This window comes from Gymnogyps californianus, chromosome 3 (genome assembly GCF_018139145.2).
Source record: "Gymnogyps californianus isolate 813 chromosome 3, ASM1813914v2, whole genome shotgun sequence".
Classification (NCBI taxonomy): domain Eukaryota; kingdom Metazoa; phylum Chordata; class Aves; order Accipitriformes; family Cathartidae; genus Gymnogyps; species Gymnogyps californianus.
Genome location: NC_059473.1, coordinates 68,860,481 through 68,885,452, shown reverse-complemented (window position 1 = coordinate 68,885,452; position 24,972 = coordinate 68,860,481). Strand labels below are relative to the sequence as shown.

General features: G+C 42.2%; 1 protein-coding gene across 6 annotated transcripts in view; it reads left to right on the top strand.

Moving 5' to 3' along the window:
* Positions 1–24,972, top strand: part of NCOA7 (nuclear receptor coactivator 7) — a 100,839-nt gene that overhangs the window by 48,866 nt on the left and 27,001 nt on the right. For all 6 annotated transcript variants that reach the window (XM_050893392.1, XM_050893393.1, XM_050893388.1 and 3 more), the window contains exons 4-7: positions 21,014–21,093; positions 21,968–22,075; positions 23,497–23,598; positions 24,645–24,770. In XM_050893392.1, coding sequence (XP_050749349.1) covers positions 21,014–21,093; positions 21,968–22,075; positions 23,497–23,598; positions 24,645–24,770 — 416 coding nt within the window. The remainder of the gene's footprint in view (positions 1–21,013; positions 21,094–21,967; positions 22,076–23,496; positions 23,599–24,644; positions 24,771–24,972) is intronic.

Below are 24,972 nucleotides of genomic sequence, written 5' to 3'. Positions count from 1 at the left end.
CACATCTCTGGGATAGACTTGTTAGGTAGGCTCCTGTGAGACTAGGAAACCAGGATTCCTGTCAGGAATTGCTAAGCTGGGTGACAATGATCGTTTGTGTTTTGCTGCTGAAGACCCTGAAACAGGAAAAACTGTGACCTTCTGAAAGCGGGCAGTGTAACAGTGATGTAAATTAGGGTCGAGTACAACACTCTGAATTTCATCCATGTATTTATTTCAGCACGATATAATGTGTCTTTCTACCAGAGGTGCAGAATATTCCTAGATTGCACTGAGCTTGCTTGAAAACATAAGCGGTCGACATGTGTGAGGAATTGGTCTCCATTAAAGAATGCATCATAAAGAAAAGTTTGGTTTAGGTGACTTGTCCCGCGTCACACAGTTACTTTTATCAGCAAAATAAAATCCAGTTGACTAGCTTATCGTTCTGCTCTCTAATCATAAAGCCATCCTTTCTCATTCACTGTGTGGTGTTCAGTTTCTGCAGCAAGAGTGTGGGAGGTGAGACTAACAAAACCTCCTCTTACTGTAGCTGTGATTTCTGTCCAAAACAAGCAGGAGTCCTAAACGCCATGAGAGGGAAAATGGTATGTGCCCATTTAATGAGATAATATATTGTATGTTGAACAGGAGGTGCCAGAGTATCTCCCAGAGTCCAGAGGCAGAAAATGGGTGCCTTTTTGACTTGTCCTCCCTGCCATCACTCGGGCAGGGGGTGATACGGGAGCAGCGCAGCATGCGTGCAGTTACCAAGCCTCTGAATGTTCTGGGTAGCTGACCAAAAACAAATGTTACTAAATAAAACAGAGAGGGCATAGCAATTTTCATCACTCATAGTGTGGTGAGATTTGACTAGCACAGAGCCAGCAGAGGCGGCTCCCATGATACCAGCAGTACTTACTCTGTTTCAAAGTTGAAAGTTGCTTGCCATCAGTGAAAATCTCTAGAGAATTTAAATTTAATAAAAAGGTGGGGCACTTACTGAACCCGCTTTGCATAATAGTTTCTAATAGTTAGGTCGTTTGCTGAATAGGTGAATAGGCTTAATCTGAAATGGTGGACTTTTCAGTATATATTGAATTGAAAATTGAAACTTCCTTCTGCTAATGAGTCCTGGTTTTGTCTTTTGTACTACCTGGTACGGTTATTCAACAGTAGGATGCAGTTGAGGATTTAATTAAGGTGCTAGTCATAAAAAGGTAGAGTGCACTTAAAATACAATAATCCATGTAAGTTCTTGCTTGTAATTAGCTAACTGTAATCAGCCCTAATCTCTGGGGGCTTGATTTGGTCAGCCCTATTCGTGTAGTAAAGTACTTTGTATTCTAAGTAATCCAAGTGATTTACAAACTGGGCTACTCAGTGTTGTGTTAAGTTGCTTAATACAACAGTAAGAGGAACAGGATCTGAGTTTTCCCAAGTTCTGAGAGCTTGCTTTAGCCTTTGTGTTTCAGGTTGGCTTCAGAGAGCAAAAATGAGAGTAGATATAAAGAGGGATGAAAAGGGAAAGAATTTGTTTATTCCGGAATCAAGATCTCAAATAAAATTAAAGCAGCATAGGAAGAAGTTTATTTGGTTGTAATTGCCTGCGTAGAATAACAAGGGGTTTGGAATAACTTACATATGAGTGTAAACTGGACGTAGTGGGCAGTGACTGGTTGGGAAGCTTGAGGCAGTTGGTATATTAGCATCGGTTGTTGAAACCATGCAGAAAGAATGAGGTGGACGAATGATTGAAAGGCAGCCAGTTTCAGATCACTTGTTTTGGAATAAGAACAAATGATCTCGAATCCCAGTGGATCAGTGTTAAGGCCACCAGATTATATTCAGGCTGGGTTGTTAATTGGTGTTTACTAGAAACTGTCGCATGCAGAAGGGATGCCTTGTCCGCAGGCAGGAGAATTTGATCTGAGCATTAAGTACCAGAAATAATGCTGTTAGCATTTAACTTCTGAAAATTTGGATTGAAACGTCTTAATGCTGCTTGAGCTCCCCATATGTGGAATCCTCTTCTAATTCTCATCTTGACGGATAAGCTCCTGTTTGTTGTAAAACTAAGTAAAAGATACAAATAAGCAAAACTTGGTGTTTTGTATGTAATCCGTAGGTATTGCCTATCAACACATGACAAGTTGCCTCAAAACCTATAGTTAAGACAGAAGACTGAGCTGTTTTTAAGTCTTCTCTTAGATGGAAGTGAAGCTATATGGATATATAAAACCAAATTGTAAACTTGGCCATGGATAGTCAGTAAACTAATGTACGTTTCAAGTGGGAAGCAAGGGAATTGAAATGGGAAAGTAAAGGACAGAACATGAAAACTGTGTCCAGTAACATAAAAATAAAGAGATTTCTTAACAGTGTTAAGAACAAAAGAGAAACTAACAATAATTTTAGCTCATTATGTGATGCTAGTGGTTGAATTTTCAGTAATTTTCTGATGTGCTTCTGGGCAGCAGGGAGGAGGAAAGGACGTAGAAGAATGGATGTATTTGTATCCTCTGGTGTGATTTGCTCCACTCAAACAGTTAGAAATGAAGGTAAACATTAGCTTAATAGATGTAATCTCTTTTTTTAATTGACAGAGCTGCTTTTCACGTAGGAGTCCTAAGAGTTCATTGATGAACAGTCTTGATCACTGAAGTGGATTTTCTTCAGTAAGCCTTTAAAAAGGGTTGATACAGGATTTTTATATTCCTTCTGTAATTTTCAAATAGTCAATCAAGGCCAATTGCATTTGTAAGAATTATGTTGCTAATGTTACATGCTAGTGTTTTGTGAGGCTCTTGAGTTTATATTCTAGAACATCATGAGTTTTAAATTTGGACTGTATCTCCCTCCAGTAGGATGACTGAACAGGTGTGTTTTAGCTCTGAAGGGATCAGTTGTGTGCTGTGTGTGATTTAACACTTTTATAGGTAGGGAAAAAAAGTGCCCATCACATTTGTACAAAGTTGTAAGAATTGTAAGCAGCGTGAGTTACCGATGCTGAGTTATGTGAATTGATTGGTAATTTGAGCACAGGCAGATTACATGTTTCAAAGGTAGGATGAACAAAGATTTCCACGATGAGGGGCCTGTTAACTCTGAAAAATTACTTGGGATACTTGATGTGCATATTTATTTGAGCATAAACTTGCAAAACATCACTTTGGAGAAAAAAAAAATAGTACAGGTACTTGGAAGGTTTATGCAAGGGAATAATGGGAATTACGGTGTGACTGCTGCTGAACCACTACATCCAAACCTGGTGTCCGTGATTCTGGGGCGAAGAAGTGCTAGAGGGGCCATAGGAATAGCCATGCTGTTTCAGACTAGGGCCCATTTAGTACAGCATTTGTTCTCCCACAAAGGCCATACCTGGATGTCTGGGGAAGATTTAAGAACACAGTGGATTTTGTAAAATTATTGGCACTAATGTTCTCCTGTCCTCTGACGATTTTCAGCTGTTGGGGATCTTCTGAGCTGCTTGTAGTTTGTGCATTTAGAGAGTTTTCTTCCATATGCTTAGCTTGTCTCTCCCTGGGCCTGTGGAGGTTTCTATGATATGTTTTGGTAGAGAGTGCACAGGTTTGCTACCACTTGCATGAAGAGCAATCTTGCTCCTGCTGGCTTTGGTGGCCACTGGTTCTTGTAGAAGTAACGGAAGAGTCAATTCCTACTTACCATCTCCAAGCCTCCTATGATTTTTTTTTTTTTTTTTTGTACTCTTCTCTCTATAAAATACCCCCCTTCCATCATTTCCTTTCCAGGCTGAAGAACTTGGGCATTCCTTATGTGTAAGCTGTTTCATGGCTTCACTTGTCCTTGTTACCCTTCGCTTGTCCTTGGTATCCTTCTCTGAACCTCCAGGACCCAGGATGCTGGGACAGGGAATGTTTTTGCTCTTAACTCAGATTCTCCGACTTGATTTACTGTAAGCTCTGTTTAGCACAGCTCGGGGAGGAAGCAAATTTTTGGGGACTAGAGGGAGTTGTGAGAGACTCCTTCAGTTGTAAATGTTCTTGAGGGGGAAAAAAAACCAGAGCCTTATCCTAAATTACTTGTGTAAGTAATTGAAATATCATAGCAAAGAGTTTTGGCCGGCTGAGCAGGCTAGGAGATGGAGAGAAACAAGTGGGAGATTAGAAATCAGAGATACCTTTTTAACAGTGACAGTAATTATTGAGGCAGAAAATTAAAAAGGGTTACAGTGGAATTTCTGTCACTGGGGAAAAAATACCAGGATTTGATATTTTCTGAAAGTTAAGTTCTACTATAGCAGTTACTCGAAGTAAGATTTAAGATAGTGACGTCTTGTGATCTATTCCACAAAGGTCAGACTAGGGAATGAGACAACTAGTGTTTGATCAGCAAAAAGTGATCTCACTGGTGAAAGAACCAGATGCGTTTCCAAGGGCTGTCTGTTTTCCCAGGGCCTGAATTTTCAGGAGGAGTAACCACTTACATTCTTAATTATATTTAAATGCAGATGCACTTAACACCTCTGAAAAGTGGCCCCCGGAGGAAGGGAGGAAAGCTGTGGAGCAATTGGTCACATAGCACACCGCAACGCTGTGGCAGGTGTGTGTGTGCAGGAGGGGAAAGGGAAGGTCGGGAGAATTAATGAAGAGAGATGTCATATTTCTGCTGGGCATAATGAAGGGAAGTACGTCTGCGTGGTTAGCGAGTCCTTCATTTCCAGTATCCACTGGCTGATCATGTTTGGGCTAGTCTGAACTTTCCCAGGTCGTGCCAGCTGCCTGTTGGGTCTTGCACTTGCTGAGCGCGGGTGCCCTGTGAAGTAATTCTGAGTGCCTGCAGGGGATGTGCCGCTTGTTGGAGGTGATTTTGGTACCTGATATCTGTCCTGGGGGGGAAAGGGTTGGACTCTCTTGTTTTCCACGTTTCCTGGGAGAGCTGTCAACCAGGCAAACTGGATCCTTTTCCGCTTCCCCCACTCAGGTTTCCGGGACTCACGCCCCAGGTGCCTGAGGAGCAGTCCTCTGCAGCACCCAGGTACATCAGTGCTGTAGTCTCTTTCCCCTGCCCAGTGACTCCCTGTAGCTCTCTGGGGATCTCTGCCCACAGGGAAGAGGTAGAACATTCTCTTTGTAGTTTCAGACATGAGGCTTACATTTGTAAGGTTTGTATCTCTTTAAGGCAGGAATATTCATAAGCCAAGTACATAAGGAGCACGAGATAGTGCATTTGAAATCATTGCAAATCTTTTGGTCTCCAAGCAGAGGCTTGAGGGATTAATTCTCAGGGAGTCTGCATAACTCAAGCCTGGTATCGTCAAAGCAGGCTTTTAATTTCTCTTCAACAAGTTCCCATATTGTGCTTGAACTACATGGTTGGAAGTTAACCTAAATGCTCTGAAAAGCAGAACTCCTTTCACCTGCATTTAAATAATAATACAAAGTTAAGCCAAATCTTTTTGATTTTGTAACGCTCTTGCTCCCAGCTTTCCACACTGACGTTTGCTCATGTCTTGTCAGTCTGTTGTGATGTCTGTGATGTGACTTGTCAGGTCGTGCTTGGGAGCAGTAGCATGTATAAACTGAGTTGCTCTTTTCTGTGGCTCCTGAGGAACTGCGTGATGAAGTGCTGGCAGTCAGCAACGCATCAGATGCTGATGTCATCTCTGTACATGAAAATAGGGCGTGTGTCCCGTATCTTTAGTGTCTTTGATTTTCGTCTATATTTTTAACCTATGACCTTGTAATCACCAACCAATAGACAAGGCAGTACAGCAGGTGATTTGAAGAGACGTTGTCCTGGTTCACTCACATGGCACAGCCTTCCCAGGCAAGCTGCTGTGTGTTCACGCAGCAAAATGAATGAAGGAAAACAGCATGCGTAGCATTAACAGTTTTCTAAAATGCATGTCTTCTTTTGTGATGCCTAAGTATTCCTTTCCTCAGCCCTGCTCTGTTGACAGGCTGATTTTCCTCACTCTGTGTTGTCTTTGAGTCCCTGATGTAGTGGATAGTCAGAAATTTTATGGTGATACTTTTGTGATAAGGTAGTGACACTCACCTGAATGGGATTCACAGGTAATACTGTCTGTCAGACTACAGAAAGACCAGTGGGCAGCTTCTCGTCCACCCATGTCCAAAATGCTCCTGAGCCTACTTACAGCCAAAGTGAGTAATAATTCACTGAACCTTCTTTTTCTGCATCCCCCCATCTCTTGAAATAATCACTGACCCTTTTTACCTCCACCTTTGTATAAGAAACCTGGAACTAGCTCTAATTGTCACCATATCCCTCCCAGGGTGCGCTTTCATAAACAGTTTAAGCCAATTTAAGGTGTCCACACTGCTGCTAAAAGAGGATGTGCTGCCCATCCTCCTCCTGAGCCCAGCTGGGTGGTCCCAGTCCCGGCCTTCAGCCGTCAGCAGCCCAGAGAGCCAGGAGCTGCTTTCCCTAGGCTGGCATCTAGTGACCTTGGTGTCGTGGTTTAACCCCAGTCAGCAGCCAAGCACCACACAGCTGCTCCCTCACTCCCTGTCCTCCGCCGCCCTGCTCCTGGTGGCATGGGGAGGAGAATCGGGAAAGAAGGTAAAACTCATGGGTTGAGATAAAAACAGTTTAATAACTAAAGTAAAATATAATACTAACAATAATAATAATGAAATATTATAATAATAATAGTAATGAAAAGGAATATAACAAAAAAAAAGGGGGGGGAGCCCAGTGATGCACAATGCTCACCACCTGCTGACCGATGCCAGAGCCGCAAAAGTCCTTGGCTTAAGATAAGCACTACTTAGCAACAACTAAAACATCAGCATGTTATCAACATCATTCTCACACTAAATCCAAAACACAGCACTGTACCAGCTACTAAGAAGAGAGTTAACTCTATCCCAGCTGAAACCAGGACACTCGGCCAGTGCAGGGCTGGTGGCAGGAACCCGTGGAGGAAGAAGGTCGATGGAGTCGCCCCTTTCGTCAACAGCTTCATCGTAGGTTGGTTTAAGCTGCTCGTAGAGCTGTGCCCAAATCCAGTACTGCTACAGAGGGACTAATGTTGGGTCTGTTTTCAGAGAGAGCTGTACAGAGTCGTGTGCATTAAGCCATTGTCACTGTCAAGGTAAATTTGTTGACAAAATTAAAGTTAGATGTGTGAAAGGGTTGATTTTTAAGCGTTGCTTAGTCTGAAAAGTGTATCTGGTGTTTTTTCTAAAAAAACCAAACAAACCCCCCAAGCAATGTGCAGTTTAAATTATATGTTGGGGATTTTTAGTGTTTCCTAATGGAAGTCTTTGCTTTTTCTGATTCCCACCATTTTGTTTCTTAACCTGAATGAACTCCATCCAGCAGAGGTCTGAGAAAGGCAGTGTGAAACCTGTCCTTCCTGTACCTGGATTTTCTTCAGTAACTGAAAACAGGATGTAGAATTTGCCTAAGAATTGGGTTCCTGACCACACAGATAGATACCGTGTGTCTGAACAGCTTGTCAGGGCAAATGACAGAAAATAAGAACGACCTTCTCTATCTGATCTAAGGATACGTGTGGCTTTCTTCTTGCAGTTCCCAGTAATGCAGCGTATTTCTGTAGTGCGTTCAAAGATTGACATACTTCAGCTATGCTGTGTGGTTTGATCCAGTTTGAGTTGATAGCACAAACACCTGCATGGAATATACATTTGCAAGTGAGCAACTTAGCCAGAAAAGCTTTCACATGCAGTGAATAATGGGGGAAAGTGCTATCCAAGGGAGCACTTACCAGATGCTTTATTACTGTCTTTATCAATCTGTAAACGTAGAGATTTTTTCTCCCTGATTTTAAAGAAAACCAGGGAAAGTAATTTGTCCTATTTTTTTCATGTAATTCACCTTGCTGTTTTTTGGAGCGTAGACTTCTTCTCTTGTAAGTCCATAGTCACTGTTGCAATGTGGTAAGGCAGCTGAGACCCTACTGGCTGATAAATCTGGCAAAGCACAAAATCAGTTTTGTCCTGCAGCTCCACTTAGCTTTATCAGTGCACCCAAGAGGGCCTTTCTTCCTACACAAATACATAAGGAAAGCAGGATATTTTAGAAGTAGACTGTCAAACACAGGGATCTTGGGGTAGATTGAATGGTCTTGAATTAGAAACCGGAAGCAGTGACGATAGATGGTATTAGCAGCTTCTAATCTTGAGTCTGTGCATTTCTTTTATAAAAGTAAAGCCGAACTCTGGATGGTGAGGAGGTTTCTGGACACTGAGTCTGTGAATTATCTTATGCAAGTTGGTATTTCTGTGGAAGGTTGACTTAACATTGTGTATTTGTATAATGCTAATCATGCTAGTGGGGAACTAGACCATACTGTTGCCAAACGTTGCCAAATGTTGGAGGATATAATAATGCAGTTTTGGTGTTCTTTTTGTGTACATACCTAGCGTACCCAGCAAGTTGGTAGCAGCCCATGCTGAAGTTTCTATTGCTGCATCTTTGCTTTGGCTGTTATTCACACTTTTTAGGTTGAAGATAGCATGTGTACCTGCACGCTATGTCATTACTTCCCTGGTAGCTGTAGACCTCATGGATGGTAGCAATTTAATCTGCCCTTAGGTAGTAGACATCCATTGCTTGCAGGCCGTCTTTTGTGTGGCTGATACATGTGGTTCATAAACTTTTGCTCTGAAGGAGGATAAAGCACTTAGCTGAAGGTGCGGTATTTGGCTGCTGACAACGGTTAATCTAAGGTGGTGGTGATGTGAAGTAGGACTTCGGTCTGTCTTGTGGATAGCTCAGGTGAACAACGTGCTCCCAAGTCCATCTTACATAGGCTGTTGGAGGTTGGTGAAATAGCAGTGGGGAGAGACAGTTGTTAGTTGTAAACGAAAAGTAGGTCAAGAAGAGTCCACAGTTTTGATGACACCACAAAGTATTTATCCAGAGTGTGTGAGAACAAGCTTTTGTGACAGAAATGATGATCAATTCCTATTGTTACAGGCATGTCAGTATTTCACTGTGACTATCCAGGGCCAGAATAAATATATGGTTACAAGTTCTTGCACAGTAAGTATAGTTAGATCATGTATGCAAAATGCAGGAGAGCACTTGCAAATATTTTCCCATCTGAAATTTTCTGTGGATTTCCTTTTGAATGTCACACTTAAAGCTTTGTGTAACAAGATCTCTTTTTGTTTCACCACTGCTTTGTCTATACACAGGAGTGTGCAGAAGGACACCTGGCTGTGGAATGAAAGGCTAAAATTATCACACATGTCTTTGTATGCAGACAGCATCAGTGGGAACTAAAGACAACCTTCAGAAAAATAATTGCAATAACATGTATCAGACATAGGACTGATAATGAAGACAGAAAACAATTGTCCTTTTCTAAAGGAAGGAATAGAGATAGGACATGGATCTACCACCCAACTGCTTCAGCTGTGATGGGACTGTTTTTTCAGACACTCCTACCCTTCCTGATTCCCACCCCGTCCCTCCCTCCCCCCTCTCATCCTCAGTGCTGACACCAAGCTTGGTTAAATGCCACCTTGCTCTGGGAGGATTAGGCAGGTTGAGATGGGGTGAGAGTTAATAGACTAATGTAGGATGAGCATAAACTAAAGCTAGGAAACTCTTTACTGTGTTAAAGCATAATCCAAAAAATTAAGCTCCCTAGAAGTGAGGAACTGAAAACTTGTTTTTTTATGATAATATGGATAGATCCAAATTGTACACTGTTGCATTTTGAAATAGTGTTGCTCAGGCTGAAACCTCACATATGAATGTGATTCATGGTGAAGAGCACTCTATAAAATGTATGGAAAGGTAATAGGAGCAAGATTAACTCTGCTGTTAGGATGTATAACCTGTAATTCCATGGTTCTTACATTACCGGTTTGTTCATGGTACTAGAGGAGCTGCTTGCATCTTGGATCTTGTTCTCTGATATAGTAACGGTCGTATAATTCCTTAGAGATAGTAATTGTTGTATAATTCCTTATAGAGACTAAACTGGTCAAGCTCCATTTTAAAACTAATGAGGGCTTCCTTCCCTCTTGTATCTGTTACTCCTCCTTACTGCTCTCTTGTCAACCAACTTATTTGTTGCTAAAACTTACTGATTTTATGCCATCTGAATCTTTCTGGTTGTCCCTCGCAATCTTTAAGAGTAATAAATAGGTTTCATATGTCTAAAATGGTTTTCTTTTTAAAATTTCTTCCTTAGAGTGACCCAAGCTAGATTAAGACTACGTCCATATGTCTGGTGACTATAGTTTTCTTAGGCAATAGTTTCAAAGTACAGCTGAGTGCTATGAAGAACTAGATGTTCCACAGTGTGAATTAACACCTTGCTGCCACTGAATGAGGAGGTCTTGTGCTTCCTCCCCCTGCTCGGAACTACAGTTTTTTCACTCCCTCTGAACTGACACTGGCATTTATCTGACCACAAGGTAAGATGAGTCAATTTACTAGACCAACAAAGAAAAAAATTGAGATGATTATTTTAATCAGTTGAGTAGTCTCTCTGTGAGATCAGATGAGAGCCAGAGTCCAAGGTAGAAAGAGATGCGAGGAGAGAACAGCTCCTCTCCTCTCCTCTTAGGAGCTATTGATTTGGCTTATGAAACCATACCCCTGTGTCTGCCCTGAAGAAGAATTGGGTGTCACTGTCACTGCTGAATAATGTGAGATTGAAGGAATCCAGAGCACAAAAGCCGTACACTTCTTTGTGGTCTAACTTTATAAATCTTTTGAAACTTCAGTCCTGGATATCTTTGTATAATTGTACTGCATTACAGAAAATCTTTCTGCCTCAAGTAAGCTATGCTTAGAAGTAAGTTGTGTTTGAAAGTAAGCTACCGAACTGATTTTCTAGGCTAGTGCACTTTCGATGAAGTCAGTTCAGTAGCTGTGTGAGTTTTGTTCCTATTGCGTCCCGTAAACCCAAATCAAATGAATCTTGACGTGTGATTCTTTCATTTTCTTTCAGCTATTTGCATATGGGGGAGTTTGGTTCATCCTGTAAACACTTTCCTCTACGTAAGCAGTAGTGACTCTGCTTTTGAGCTCAAGGTGTTGTACGGTTACTTTTTGATATTTAATATGCTCTAAATACCCTCTAATTTAAGAGCCGTTGACATTTTTTTTTCTCTGTTCTCCAAAGTATTCTCCTTTTGTGTAAGGAAAATGACTTTACCCAGTTTAGGTTTTTAATTCCTGTACCACTTTTATTTCTGCCTTTCATTTGTATAGCTGCCTTGAACAAATATAAATTTGGGAACAATATTATCTCCTACAAATTTAAAAATACTAATCTGATTTATAATATGAAGTAAGACTACCTCTGCAGTGAAGTTCTTTGCCTAGCTGCCGTCGTACAGTCTTGGACAAGTCAGAGGTCTACAAATGTACAGCTTGTGTTGAACTTTAAGCATCTGAGCAGTCCCTTTTGGTTTTGACACTACTCTTTACCTATGTTTGGTGTTTTGAAAAACACTTTCTAGTATTATCGTATGGCAGTGTGAACTTTCAATTCCAATAAATTAAGGAATAAAACTTCAGAATGCTCTAGTGTAAAATCTTCAAGAGGGATGCAGTTACTTCAGTGCCCTAAATTGCTCTTGGAAAACCTGACCCAGGCACTTAGCAAATCCTACCCAAAATGAAGCAGTGATTGGTATCTGTCCTGGTTTTGGCTGGGATAGAGTCAATTTTCTTCCTAGTAGCTGGTACAGTGCTGTGTTTTGGATTTAGTGTGAGAATAATGTTGATAACACACTGGTGTTTTAATTGTTGCTAAGTAGCACTTATCCTAAGTTAAAGGATTTTTCAGTTTCCCATGCTCTGCCAGCAAGCAGGTGTACAAGAAGCTGGGAGGGAGCACAGCCAGGGCAGCTGACCCAAACTAGCCAAAGGGATATTCCATACCATGGAACGTCATGCCCAGTATATAAACAGGGGGGAGTTGGCCAGGAGGGGCGGATCGCTGCTCGGGCATCGGTCAGCAGGTGGTGAGCAACTGCATTGTGCATCACTTGTCTTTCTTGGGTTATATTTCACTCTCTTTTTGTTATCTTCCTTTTCATTACTATTATTGTTATTGTTTATTTTTTATCTCAATTATTAAACTATTCTTATCTCAACCCACAAGTTTTACTTGTTTTCAATTCTCCTGCCCATCGCACCGGTGGGGGGGAGAGGAGACGAGTGAGTGGCTGCGTGGTGCTAGTTTTGCTGGCTGGGGTTAAACCACAACAGTATCTCAACATGAGTTACATCTCCTCCAAGAGCAAAGCCACGTATAACTTAATAATACAATTAACAACTGTTAGTTTTTTGCTCAGTCTCAATATGTTTTTCACCCTTGTGTAAGGAGCTGTTCAGTTGTGTCTGCAAGAACTTAGCTTACGGAAGCATTCCAGTTGCATCATGGGGACTTGGTTTAAAAATTGTATGAACTGTTCCCCAAAACGTGACTAGCAGAAATGAGAGTGTTTTCTCTTACCTGTTTTCCTTTCGCATCTTGAAAGACAAACCACTCTCTCCTTTGGAGAAATGCTCAGGGTAATTACATTTCTGTACATTACATTCCCTAGGGACATACAAAATTATTTCTTGAAATCTAACCAGCTGTTTAAAAACAGTCTCAGTGTGTGTTATGGTTCTGCCTCAAACCCAAAAGGGAATGTGATCTTTGTTTTGATCTGCAGACAGCTGAAGATGATGTTTGCTCATGCACCCAGTCTATCTCAGAGAGGCTTAGGACACAAAACATTTGCACCATGTAGGACATTTTCCCCAGCACAAAAGAAAAGCATATGTAACCAGTTTACTTAAGGGTAAAGAAAGACAGATACGATCATTGCAGCTGGGAGCTATTCACCTGTCCAGCTGATACATATCTTAACTTGTTCCTAATGCGTATTCAGCAGCAAAGCCTGGTTCTTGTCAGACCTGAAAAGCTTGTTTGTGGTCCCTCCTATTCACTGCTCTATCAGAAACCTGTTACCTCTCACAATAGCCTTGTCTTGCCTGTTTTTGGCCACAAGGACCCCCACCCCCTATCTTCGTGTTCTCTCCTTCCTTCTTCCCCATGACTCCAAATATTCACATTGCAGATAGGCTGCTTTACACCTGGAAAAAGGTGGGAGAGAGCTCCCTGGGAGTCACTCATCTCCCTTTTCCCAGGATAAGTTTCACAGGAGCTGGAGGCAGAGGCTGTCCTGCCAGCAGCATCCCCTGTTAGCAGAGGATTGGTTGTGCAGTCTCCCTCAACAAGGCATGTGCATCTAGAATGGCTTTCTCTACAAGCTTGCTGTGCTTTGGCAGACATCACCATGACCTATTTCTTAAGTACTGGTCTCTACCCGCAGAAGTACATCTGTTTTCTGATACGAGGTTATCGGGTTGATCTGAACCCTTCCTGTGTCCTCAGGAAGCACCTAGAGCAAATGCCAGGAACCCTCCACCTCTGCCTTTATTGGACATGCTCTGCACATCCTCCCTGCTCACAGCACTGCACATCCTCTCCTTTAAGCTTCCCTTCTAGCCGTAGCGTTCAATATAAAGAGTCTTCTAGTCACCACTCTGCTGTGCTGCTTTCTGGGTGCCCAGCGACACGCTGCTTCAGCAATACTCTAGTTTCAGTACATTTCAACTGCTGCTGTATTTTTTTCCAGCTGAGATTTAGAGCTAAAGCACTGAGCTGTTGGCTGCATCTCACTGTTTCTTTACAATAATGTGTCAGATTTTCCTCTTGATAGTTGGAGTGCATGAACTATGTCCCTCTGAAATTGAGTGGTGGGGTTTTTTTATGGGTGGTTTTTTTTCCCCCTTTTCCTAAACCTCAGCAACCTTTTAAACTAGATCTTTCCTCCTCTCACTTTTCAAGCAGATCCTCACAAAGGAAACTTTGAATGCAGCGGCACACATCTTGCCGTCTTAAACACAAGAGCTGCGTAGCTGCCTGAAGCTTGGCACTGTTGGTGCGTGCTCATCCCCCCTGCACTGTCCCTGCAGGGCTTGTGTCCTCCTCCTTGGTGCCCACCTTGTTCAAGTGCCAGCAAAAAAGTGGCAGTGATGCTGCCCTGGACAATGTCTCCTTGCAAAGGTCCTGATGGGAGGAACCCTGCTGCAGGGAGGCCCTTCGCCCTCGCGCAGCTGGAGGGCTTTCTGGCTGTGCAGGTACTTCTGCATGTCCCATTGCCTAAAAATGTCCCATTGCCCAAGTGCGGGTGCTGTCTGTGCTCCAGCCCTGTGCACGGCTGCAGGGGAAGGTTGGCACTGGGTCCTCTGTTGCTTTGTGGTGGGAAGGGGTCGCTTCATGTTTCAGTGCAGCATATTCAGGTGGTAATAACTTGTTAAACATGTAACATAGCATCGCTTTGTGCCTCTGCAAAGGAGCTAAAGCCACATTTTGGGGAGGAAGGAGTAAATAAAGAGGGAATTCAAGTTCCTTGAAAATATTTGCAGTTTTTCACGTAGAAGCTTCAGTATATGAATATTGCATGAATATCAATAGCCAAATTCTTATTTAAATGTGCCTTAAAATACCTTCTCCATTTATAGCAGAAGGAGTTATTACCTTTTTTATATCAGTTCTTTGAACGGCTTGTCATTTTTGTTGGGGCCCCGTATTTTCTGGTGATCTCTTTATTCCTTTGAAAGACTTGCTTGGAAAATAGCTAGTGGAGAATCACAATCAATTTTTATTGAGAACAGGGAAAAGTTGTTCAAGGCGTAGATATTTCAGAATCATGTGCCTGGATTTGTGTCAGTCACGGAATTGCTATTCTCCTATGGCAGGAGAAGTTTCACTAATGAAGGAACACAAGTGTGGTTGTGATGGGTGACAGCTGCCTTTTTGTTTCAAGTGACTTCAGCAGTAGAGAAGGAGGAAGGCAAATGATAGTATGATTCAGTAGAGGAAAAATATGCAGAAGTAAAGGTGAGAGCTTGGCAGGAGGCTGTGGGAAAAGTGTGAAGCAGAACAGAAAAACAGACGCCTGAGATGGTGGGATGTTGTGGGGGGTTTTGTTTGGTTTTGGGTTTTTTTTTTCTCCTCTTTTAATATGGTAGCAGTCCACTACCCAAATCTGAGCAGTGAATGTTTCTGCCTAACTTGCTTCCTTTTCCTCAGGGAGATAGGTCTGATCAGATGGCCAAAAAAACCTTTTTATGGATGTGCACCCCAGCTGCTGCAGCTAGCTGAAGGAGGGAATGGGGCTGGGAAAATGTCTCTTCCTAGAAGGTTGCTGCAGCCTCTGGGAAGTGCTGGAATGTCAGAGTGGGTGGAGGGTGTCCCAAAACAGGGATCTGACCCCTGTGGTGGTGGGGTTCACCCGTACTTGACAGGAGCTGAAAGACAGACTTTTTATTTAAAAGTAGTAATTTTAATGTGAACACTGTTCAGCTCACTTTGAGAGCCACGAGAAGAGCCAGAAAGGTGTTTGTGGAGACACGATTAAATCATCCTATACACAACTCTGCACATAACAGCATTGCTGAAAGTTATTAAAATGTCAGTCTAGAAAGTAGAAATGGAAAAAATTGTTTGGATGGACTGATTTGTCTTCCTCCTTCCTCCTCTACCAGCCCAAGCAGGACTTTCATATTTTTGAGGTCTCTGTGTCTCTCTAGAATGACTTAAGTGATACTTGTTGTACTGCATCTCTGTCAACATAGGTGGTATCAGGCCTCATTCACTGATAAGGGAACTACCCCAGGAAGCCTTGTTTGCTTAATTTCTTATCAGTACTCTGATGAGGTTACTCCAAGTGATAACTGTTCTCCCCTGAATTTATTGCATTTCAGATTCTTGTAAGCTGCCTTCAGGTTTTCACTCCTTGGCCCTGGTGCTTGGCTAGACTGTAGTAATATAGTTTTATTTCTTCTAACAAATCTGTCATAGAGATGTAGGACTGGAATGTCCTAAAACAGCAGCGATGTACTCAGTGATGTGGAAAAATATGACTAGTATCTTACAGTTTTAAGGAAACCCTCATTATGTCATTGCACAAATGAGTGTTTTTTTTCCCATCTTAAAAATCTGCATTTGGCTTTCCTTCCTCCATCTCAAAAAGGATATAGTAGAAGAAAAACTAATGAGAAGGACGGCCTGTGTGATCAGAGAAATAGGAAGGAGTCTGAAATATGCTAGTGTTAGTCAATCTGAAAAAGTGAAATAACTAAGAGATGTTGGAAATCTGTGACATCATGAATGGTATGCAGAAAGTGAATAAGGACTGTTTATTTGTTCACCCTTAAAATAACATTAATTAGGGTGCTCAGTGAAATTAATCAAGTATAAAGTACAAGAAAGGAAGCACTACTTTATGTAGCACATCATGGTACTGTGGGGTTCATTGGCATAGGACCAGTGTGGAGGTCTTGAAGGGACTGGGCAGTTTGATGAATGCTGCTCCTTTACCCTGGGAAATCCATGATTTCTAGAAGCCAAGGGGACTAGTCAGGGGAAAGATTTCTCTATTATGTGCCACTTAAGTGTTTGGTAAGTCAGAGATTAATGAGTAAAATGGACTTTTGGTCCAAGTATGCCATTGCCTCTATTCTCTCAGGCTACTGAGTTTGTTTACCTGGTGTGGGAAGTGGTCAGTCCTTTGGCCCCTTGTTTACTTCAGCATTCCTGCTAGCGTTACCAGACGTCGGCCTAACTGATGGCTCAGGAACTGTCAGGCAGGTTCAGCTGTCACTGCCAGCACTGCAAAACTTCGCACTGATTTTGGCCGACAGCAGGTTAGTCTGTAACATTGGTGGTGATGGTATTGTCTTGCAGTGGCACGTCGTACGTCAGTGTGAGCAGCCCAGGATTCTGTTGATGCTTCTTGACCTATTCTGTCAACTTACACAGCTATTTACATAGTTGCAGAGGTGTAATTCTCCCATCATGCGTCAAGGTCTTTTGGATGATAAACTGATTGACCTCTTTGTCATACTCCTTCAATAGTTGCTTTCCAAACTATTCCTAGGTAACTCTTTTTTGTAAGGTTTCCCATAGCATTGCAAAATGAAATACGAACAGCCTGCTAGGAAACAGAGTTAGGTATAAATATATCAATAAGGGCAGAAAAATTTCCATTCTGGACCTACCTGTTTTCAATAGGCCTGTATTTTCTTGCCTGTTCTCATGGCATTCTTCTTCTCATTGCTCATTAATTTTTCTGTTTTTACATAATTCTTATTTTACGTGTTTCCTGAAATCACAGAGAGGTTCAGTCCACCCACTCTGCCCTTTTCCGAAAAATGCAGTGTGATCAAATTTGCATTAACACCTAGTCAGTTCTTATGGTTGTATGATTCCATCTTCAGTGTACATGCAGTGCAGGAAAATTTGGGAGGCAGAACCATGAGTCACTTCACCACTAAGCAAATGTCCAAGTTCGCCAGTGGCATTTATTTTAAAGCCTGTGGAGAGGTGCAGCTCTTCCATCTAGTTCTGTCTGAAAGAAACGTGGTTACTGAGGACTCCATCACGCCTGTGTGTGCTCTGGGTGCCTTTGGGACTACTACTAGAGCTAGCTGCCTTCAGATCATGTCAGAAAACGTTTGGCTTCCTGAAGGAGGAATGAGAGAGGATAAGGGAACTGCAGAAATAGTATATTGTGGTGTTTTGCTTGCTTTGCCAGGCTTTCCACCCCCTCTGCTGTAACCATTCATGTAGAGCAGAATTTGTGACCTTGGCCTCGCTACGTGTACAGTAAGTGGGCTGAGCAGTACCTGTCACATTTAATGGATTCATTGCAATTTTTTCCTCTGAAGGTCTGAATTTTTTAATTTATGATTTTAAATCTTTATATGCACAATTAAAAACATAGACTAGTTAAGACTTTCCACTATTCAAAGTGATACGATGTGGTTTGGAATTGCCAAAGCCTGCCAAGTAGTTACACTCAGTGTAAGGACAGTGTCCAGAACCCCTTGTTGTTGGGGTTAAAAAAAGGCAGGGGGGCAGGGGAGAAATAAGTATCCAAACAAGAAGTGTCAGATTTTGGTTTCAGAAGACAGGTAGGTTCACAGGCTGTGACTGCTTCTTTTAGCCTGTAGCTAAACAGGCTATACAACATATATTCTTGCACATAGATGTGAAAGAAAAGCAAGCCATCTAATTGTTGGGCTTATTTAGGATTTATTAACCTTGATTGGCAAAAGGAGGTCTGTATTATGTTTAGTCTAAAATCAGCTTGTCTTTTGAACTTTTTCTCTTCTCTGTACAGTTTTGGGTTTTCAACTATGTGTGAATATCTAGCTCACTCTTCTGTATTGCACCATGGTTGTGTTGGGGACCCTCCTAAACAAACAGACCCACAGTCCTGTCAGCCAAGAACTAGAGCGTATTATATGTCTCCTTGCAACACAGTATCTCAGGTTATAACTTTTCACTGGATATTATTTTTTAATCTCCAAATTTTGCAGCCAGTGCAATTAGGAGGACCTGAAAAATACAGTGTATTTCACAGAGTGGGGGAGAGAGGTGTGAGAGGAGCATCCCCTTCCGGGTATGAAGCTGTAGAGGAGAAAATTGTCCGTATTGCTAGAGTATTTTGAGGTCGTCTTGTGCCACAGTGGCATAGTGGTTGTTGCTGTCATGGTCAGCTCTCAGTCACAATCCCACCTTGCAAAGACAAAGCTTTGGAACAAAAATGTTTAGCTAATACCAAACATCATAAGCTCTGCAGAAAAACTGCTTTCGTGGCATTTTGTATTCCTCCCATCCACACACAGACTTAAACTTTTCCACATTCAGCAGGTACAAAATCTCTCCTTCTCTCTTTCTACATCTCTCTGGGCTACTTTATTTTTATTTCCCCCACCCACCCCAAGGTCTCACTGATGCACGTCTAGTTAGTATAAAGTAATTGTTCTTACTGTTTCCTACTTTGTGTGCTGTTTCAGAGCTAAGCAAGAGTTAATATATCTGAAAACTTGTCTACATTTTCCAGCTAGACCAAATGATTTACTAGAAGATGAAGTCTGCCTATAAACCTTTCTTGTCTCTCTCCAGTGATAGGTCGCAGGCAGCTTAGGTAGCTTGCCTGCATGGGTGTGATACATAGTTCTAGTTATCCTGGAGTAACTGAAGTGGTATCTGCTGAGTAGCACAAAATAGTGTGAACTCACTCTTTGTTAGTTGGGGGAGTTTCTTCAGGTAGGATTGTGTCCATATCGGCAGTTGTACGTAAATAATGGATTAAGGAAGCATCCACTATTTGCCACTTCTTTGTCTGTCATATTGGCATTGTGTTTCTGATGGTTTAATACTGCGCCCTGCTAATATTGTCATTACCCATTTTTTCATCCTTCACTGTAGACTGATTTGACTTTGATCAGAGGAAGATGGTGTAACAATGGTGGAAACACAAATGGTCAGAAAAAGGCAGCAAGAACGCTAATTTTAAAAGTTTTACTGTGGGTCTCCAGTCTCAGAGATGAAATGTCTGAGGTCATTGAGTGATTCTCCGTTCCAAAATGCTATCAGGGAAAAGCTAGCATCGTCCTGATCTTCCTCTTCCTACCTCTGTCCTTCGTGCCATGTGTACTATCGACATGTACTTAAATTGTGTGTGTTAAGTCCCTGCATGCTTTCCGCCTCTGTTACATTGTGGGAAAAACGTCTTTGCTATCTGTTGTATCGCTAACCATGGCGCTTCTCATGACTGCATCCCTGGCAGGTAGTGGGTGGGGTACGCCTGCAGTAACACCTGTATGTATGTTCAGGGCTCTTGTGAGTCTGTTGACTGAAGGAGACGGTCTCTGACCATGTAGCCTCTGGAAGACGCTGAGGCAGCCCCCAGCATTAATCTCACTGTGGAAATGGGCTGGCAGAAGGGTCAGGTGCAGCACGCTTCTGGGCCCCTCCTTTCTTCTTGTGTACATTACAGTGGGGCAGGCGAGTCCTCACCCTTCTTCTTACTATCTGCCTCTTGCTCTCTGGAAATAGTAAAGGTTGCAGCAAAGCCTGAATGTGAGCCAGAAGCCCTGCGCTGCCATTGCTTGTCCTTTCCTCCCTGATCTCCTTCCGGAGCTGCTGCTTGGACCGTGGGAACGGTCCCCCCAAGGAGGGCAGTGTCTCCCCACTCCTGGTCCTGGCTGCTGGTTTTGCCAGGCCCAGCCCTGCCTTGCCTTCTTGCCTCTCCCCATCTCAGCCAGGCTGCAGCACCCTGCCGGAGGCAGCAGGACCTTTCCGAGGGGCCGGGGGCGAGCAGGCTGGAGTAGTGGGGCAGCCATGCATGGCCTTTCCGTGCCCCAGCCCCGCTCCTGGAGCTGGGGCTGCGCGCCACCCTCGCCCCCTCCAGGTACGTGGGTCTGGGCTCTGGGTGTGGAGGGTGAGCCCCGTGGGGCTGGGGCTGGGGCTGGCTGGGCAGCTGGCATCCTCCCTGATCCTCGGCTTTGCTCACCCTCTGCTGTGGTAAGAATTGGAAATAGCTACCCTGCTCATGCTGAGAGCTCATATGCGCCTTTTGGGTCCTGCAAGGGTTTCTGCAAGCGCAGTGAGTTTTGCGTACTGCAGCTGATGGAAAACATTTTCTGAACCAGCTTTATGCTTTCTAATGCTTGACTGTATACTGTATGCATGCATGTTTTGCAGGACTCTTGGCATACTTTTACCTTCAGAGTTTAAAATAGTGTTTAAATATGACGTACTGGTGGTGAAGTGGTGATTAACCAGTATTTGTTGTGGTTGTACTGAGGCAGTATCAGCACGTACATTCATCTGCTGCTTTCTACCTCAGCCTTGATAGCAGCTCATCACACAAAGTATTTGTATCCAACACCTGAATTGTGTAGGAATCACGGAGAAAAACATGGGAGCAGTTCTTTATTGATATTGTATCATGTATACATTACTCTTGTGGAGTTCCTGAATGATTACTAAACCTGCTGTACTTGATGAAGTTTTGCTTGCCTTGCAATGCAATTTTAAGGCCTAATACATACTTTTGATGTGTCCTCTTGTTCCTGTTCACAGCTGCAATTTGCACATCCTGTAGATCTCTTTCAAAACATGTTGATAGGCAAGCAGCTTGAAAGTCAATTACTTCAATCATTTTTTTCTCTTTAGATGACAATCAAAACAAGACCAATGAAAAGAAAGAGAAAAAAATGGTTTCTCAGAAACCCCATGGTACCATAGAATATACTGTAAGTATTGGTGTGTGGTTTGTTCATGTCTGTTTTTTGAAAGTGGAGTTGTTGAGGTCAAGAGGAAGCCAGTGGCACAAAACTGAAAGCACTAAGTGAATACTGGCTGCAGTGTGTACCTATCTCAATAGGGATTGCTCCAAATATCGTTGTGTGGGGAGAGCTAGGCTCACGTCCTGAACCACTGTTTGACCCAGGTCCTCTGCCTCTTCTCGCAGCTGCCAGTCCTATTTTAACTTCTGCACCATGGCTCTTTAGTAAAGCAGTTGTTTTTTGTTATTCTGAAAAATACTTCCATTCCACAGTGTTGCTTAGGTCATGAAGTGGTTGGCCTGTGCTTGGTCCTGAGATGATGTAAGACCTCTTTCTCTAAGCCGGAGCAGGGTGGCAGCGTGCTGCCACGGCCGCTCAGAGGACGAGTTCTGCCCAGAAAGTCTCTGTGTGAGCCGGCCAGGTCCCTGAATGGGGGCTGCACCCCACTCTCCGTCATGCAGAGTGACTGTGGAAGGCGAGTGTCCCAGCTGGGAACAGCACAAATGCCTGATGTGCTGCAGCTGCTGAAGGTGTAATGGACTTCCCAGTGTGTCTCCTTTCCCCACGTGGCAGTCCAGTTCTAAATAAGGTGGAGCTGCTTTAAAGTTTTATGAGAAAAGGAGAGGGACATCTGTAACACCTTTCCATTTTATCTGCTGTATAGTATGAGAGAATATTTTTTTCTTTTTATTGATACTGGCTTATCACGTAAGCTATTAAAAAGAGGATGTGTTGAGATGATCAAATCTATACCCTGCAAACAGTCTGTTAGATGGTTTTAGTTCAGCTGGTGTGCTGAATGTGTTCACTATAGTATCTTAAGCTTCAACTCTTTCTTCAGGCTGGAAATCAGGACACCATAACCAGCATAGCGTTAAAGTTTAACATCACCCCAAACAAGCTTGTGGAGCTCAATAAGCTTTTCACGCAGACGATTGTACCAGGCCAGGTAAATCTTTTATGTTTTTTTTAATACCTGAAACCTGATTATTTGCTATGTATTGAAAAGCTTTTTACTACTTTCACATATCTTTTAGGTACTTGGATACAAGGATAATGGACAGTAATTTAAATCCCTCAAAGGGGAACTCACTAGATCGTTACCTGGAGTTGAGGGGGAGCTTTGTAATTGCCATATCTGAATTTTGTTATTTATTTGCTGTCACTAAAGCGTAAAGATGACTCTGAAGCTCAAGAGGGTAATGTAGCTGTTGCAAGAGAGTTAAATTCTTGGGAAGCCTAGATAAATGCCATATATAATACATTAAAGAATTAGAGAGTTAGATACAGTAATTGAAATGGCTCTTTGCCATTATGTTGGGGATGAGTCAGCCTCCTGTAAGATGACAAATAAATGGAGATAGACTGTTTTGGGGAGAGTCAAGTAATGGAAATGCAAATGTGAAGGCTAACACCTGGTTCATGAAGAGGAGATCTCTACTTCTGCTTTACGGGCATGAAGAGATTGAAGTGTCCTGATTTGCAGATGGGGAAACTGAGGCACAAAGAGATGGCATGACTTGCCTAAGAATACCCAGCAGACAAAAGCTGGGATAAGGAAAATGGTTTTATTTTTCTGAACAGTTTTAGTTTAAAACTAAACTGTGAACATTTTTTTTAACTTTAGGAGTATCTTTCTTTGCTCTGACACTTGCAACAAGTGACTCCGTGTTTTTATTTGGTGTGGAGGTCCAAAGCTGTACTGCAGTTTTAGTACTGCTGTACTAAAAATCTGGGATGTTCACTGTGAGGGAGTGTGAAAATTAAAACAAAGCATTGTATTTTTATATACACTTACATTAGTGTAGGAGGGGTTTTTTTTGTTTGTTTTAAATGTAGTACATGATGCTAAAATGCTGGTTCATATAAAGAATGTTTTCTTCAAATTTGAGATGCAAGTATGGTTTTGGGAACAGACAACGTATCATGAAGTGTTATAAACTTCTAGCACTAAAAATCCCCCATCTTCAGCAATGGCCTTCTCTTTGGACCAGAGTTTGCTGTTAGAAGTTAATGACTATTAATAGTAATTTTACAGTTACTTGTTCTGTAGTTGCAATAGTTGCAAGACAACCTGGGATTGTAAATTTGCGGAAGAAAAAGGAGGTTCTCGTTCTGTGGAAAATGTTTTATTTTCTTGCCTGTGCTGCAAAACAAAACGTAGAGCTAGATCCTGTAACTAATTAGACCTGCATGTGCCCCACCATTACCACCTATGGAGAAGGACTCTAGAATAAGTAGTTGTTAAAGAGTGCGTTGCAATCACGAGTGATCAATATTGGGTTGTCTTTCTAGTAGAACGTAGTATTTATAGTGAATAACTTTTTAAAGCTTGTGTCTTACTGTTTTGACATATGTGTTTGTATTCAGATTCTCTTTGTGCCAGAAACAAGCGCTGCGAGGCTGTCTTCTTTCAGTCCTGGTGCTCCCGTTTCTCCTTCATCATCAGATGCTGAATATGATAAACTCCCTGTAAGTCAAACATTGGTTTACTGGTCTTAAACTCACAAAATAATTTCTGATTCTGAAGCTGAGATTCAAGGCTGTGTAAATAGCAGTTTTTTGAGACCTTGTGTGTAGTGTATTGAGTAACATTAATTTTAATTTGCTGCACTACAAATTTTACCATCTCTTTAAAATATTCCAAATTAAGGGAATTCAGTCTAAGCATAGAAACCCAGTACAAGTTCAGTTGGGCCCAGAGTCTGTCAAAGCAATTGAAAATGGTGTAGTGTATAGTTTTTAAAGAATACAAAGTTAAATATGAAGAATTATTTAGTGTTTCACCCTGGAGATTTCTATGCTGCTCTGCAGTCCAGAGCCTTGATCCTGCATTGGGATCCTTGAGCATGGAGGCTGTTAGTTTAGTCTGAGCTGTCAGTTTCTTTCTAGTTAAGCGTATTATGGTGGTACCCATGTATAGACTTCTCTTATATAGACAAGACTGCTGGATTTAATCTTTGTGAAAGGCCTTGGCATAACTGATCTTTCATTTTCCTTAGAAGGGTGATTGGCCATGATGATTTTAGATAGTAGTTTTAGGGAGTTTAGCTGTCCACCTGCTGATGTTAAAGCAATTAGACGTTTCAAATCCATAACTAATGAAAAGGAAAGCGGAGAGAAGCCTGGAGTGAATAACTGTATTTAACCTTAGTCTTATGCCTCTGTGCCACCTGCATGGGTAATCACACCAGTGCACTGTGTGCAGAGGTCTTCAGTGTAGATGACATGGCAGGACTGGCCCTCTCCTAATGAGAGTACCTCATTGAAATTCGGTGAGCTGACTTGCCTTGGCATTTTTTAATTTCTTGCCTGTTACTTGTATGGAGGTTTGTTGTAATGTTACGAGGATTTTCTTCCATACAGGATACTGTGGGAAGTGTACATACATACATGACCACCACTTTTCTTCCTTAAGCAAAAGGAAAATAGTTGGTTGAATCTGGCCTTTTAGTTGCCCATCTAAAAGTATATGATTCTGCTCCTGTTGCTCTGCACTGAACTTTTTCTTTTTTAAGGATGCTGATTTGGCAAGAAAGGCCTTCAAACCAGTTGAGAGAGTCTTGTCCTCTACTTCAGAAGAGGATGAGCCTGTGGTTGTCAAATTTTTAAAAATGAATTGTCGTTACTTCACAGATGGTAAGGTAGGTGGAACCTGGCTTTTGGACATTGTTTGAGATTCTTTAAAAGCAAAATCTGTTTGGATAAGTGAGAGATGAATACTGGGGGAGTCAAATGTGCTCCACGTTTGTAAAGAATGTAAATGTTATGGTGGCTTTATCTATCACTGCTGTGTTTATTGGTACCGTGGTAATATGCTGTATTCTTTCAGTTGTTTAATCTGTT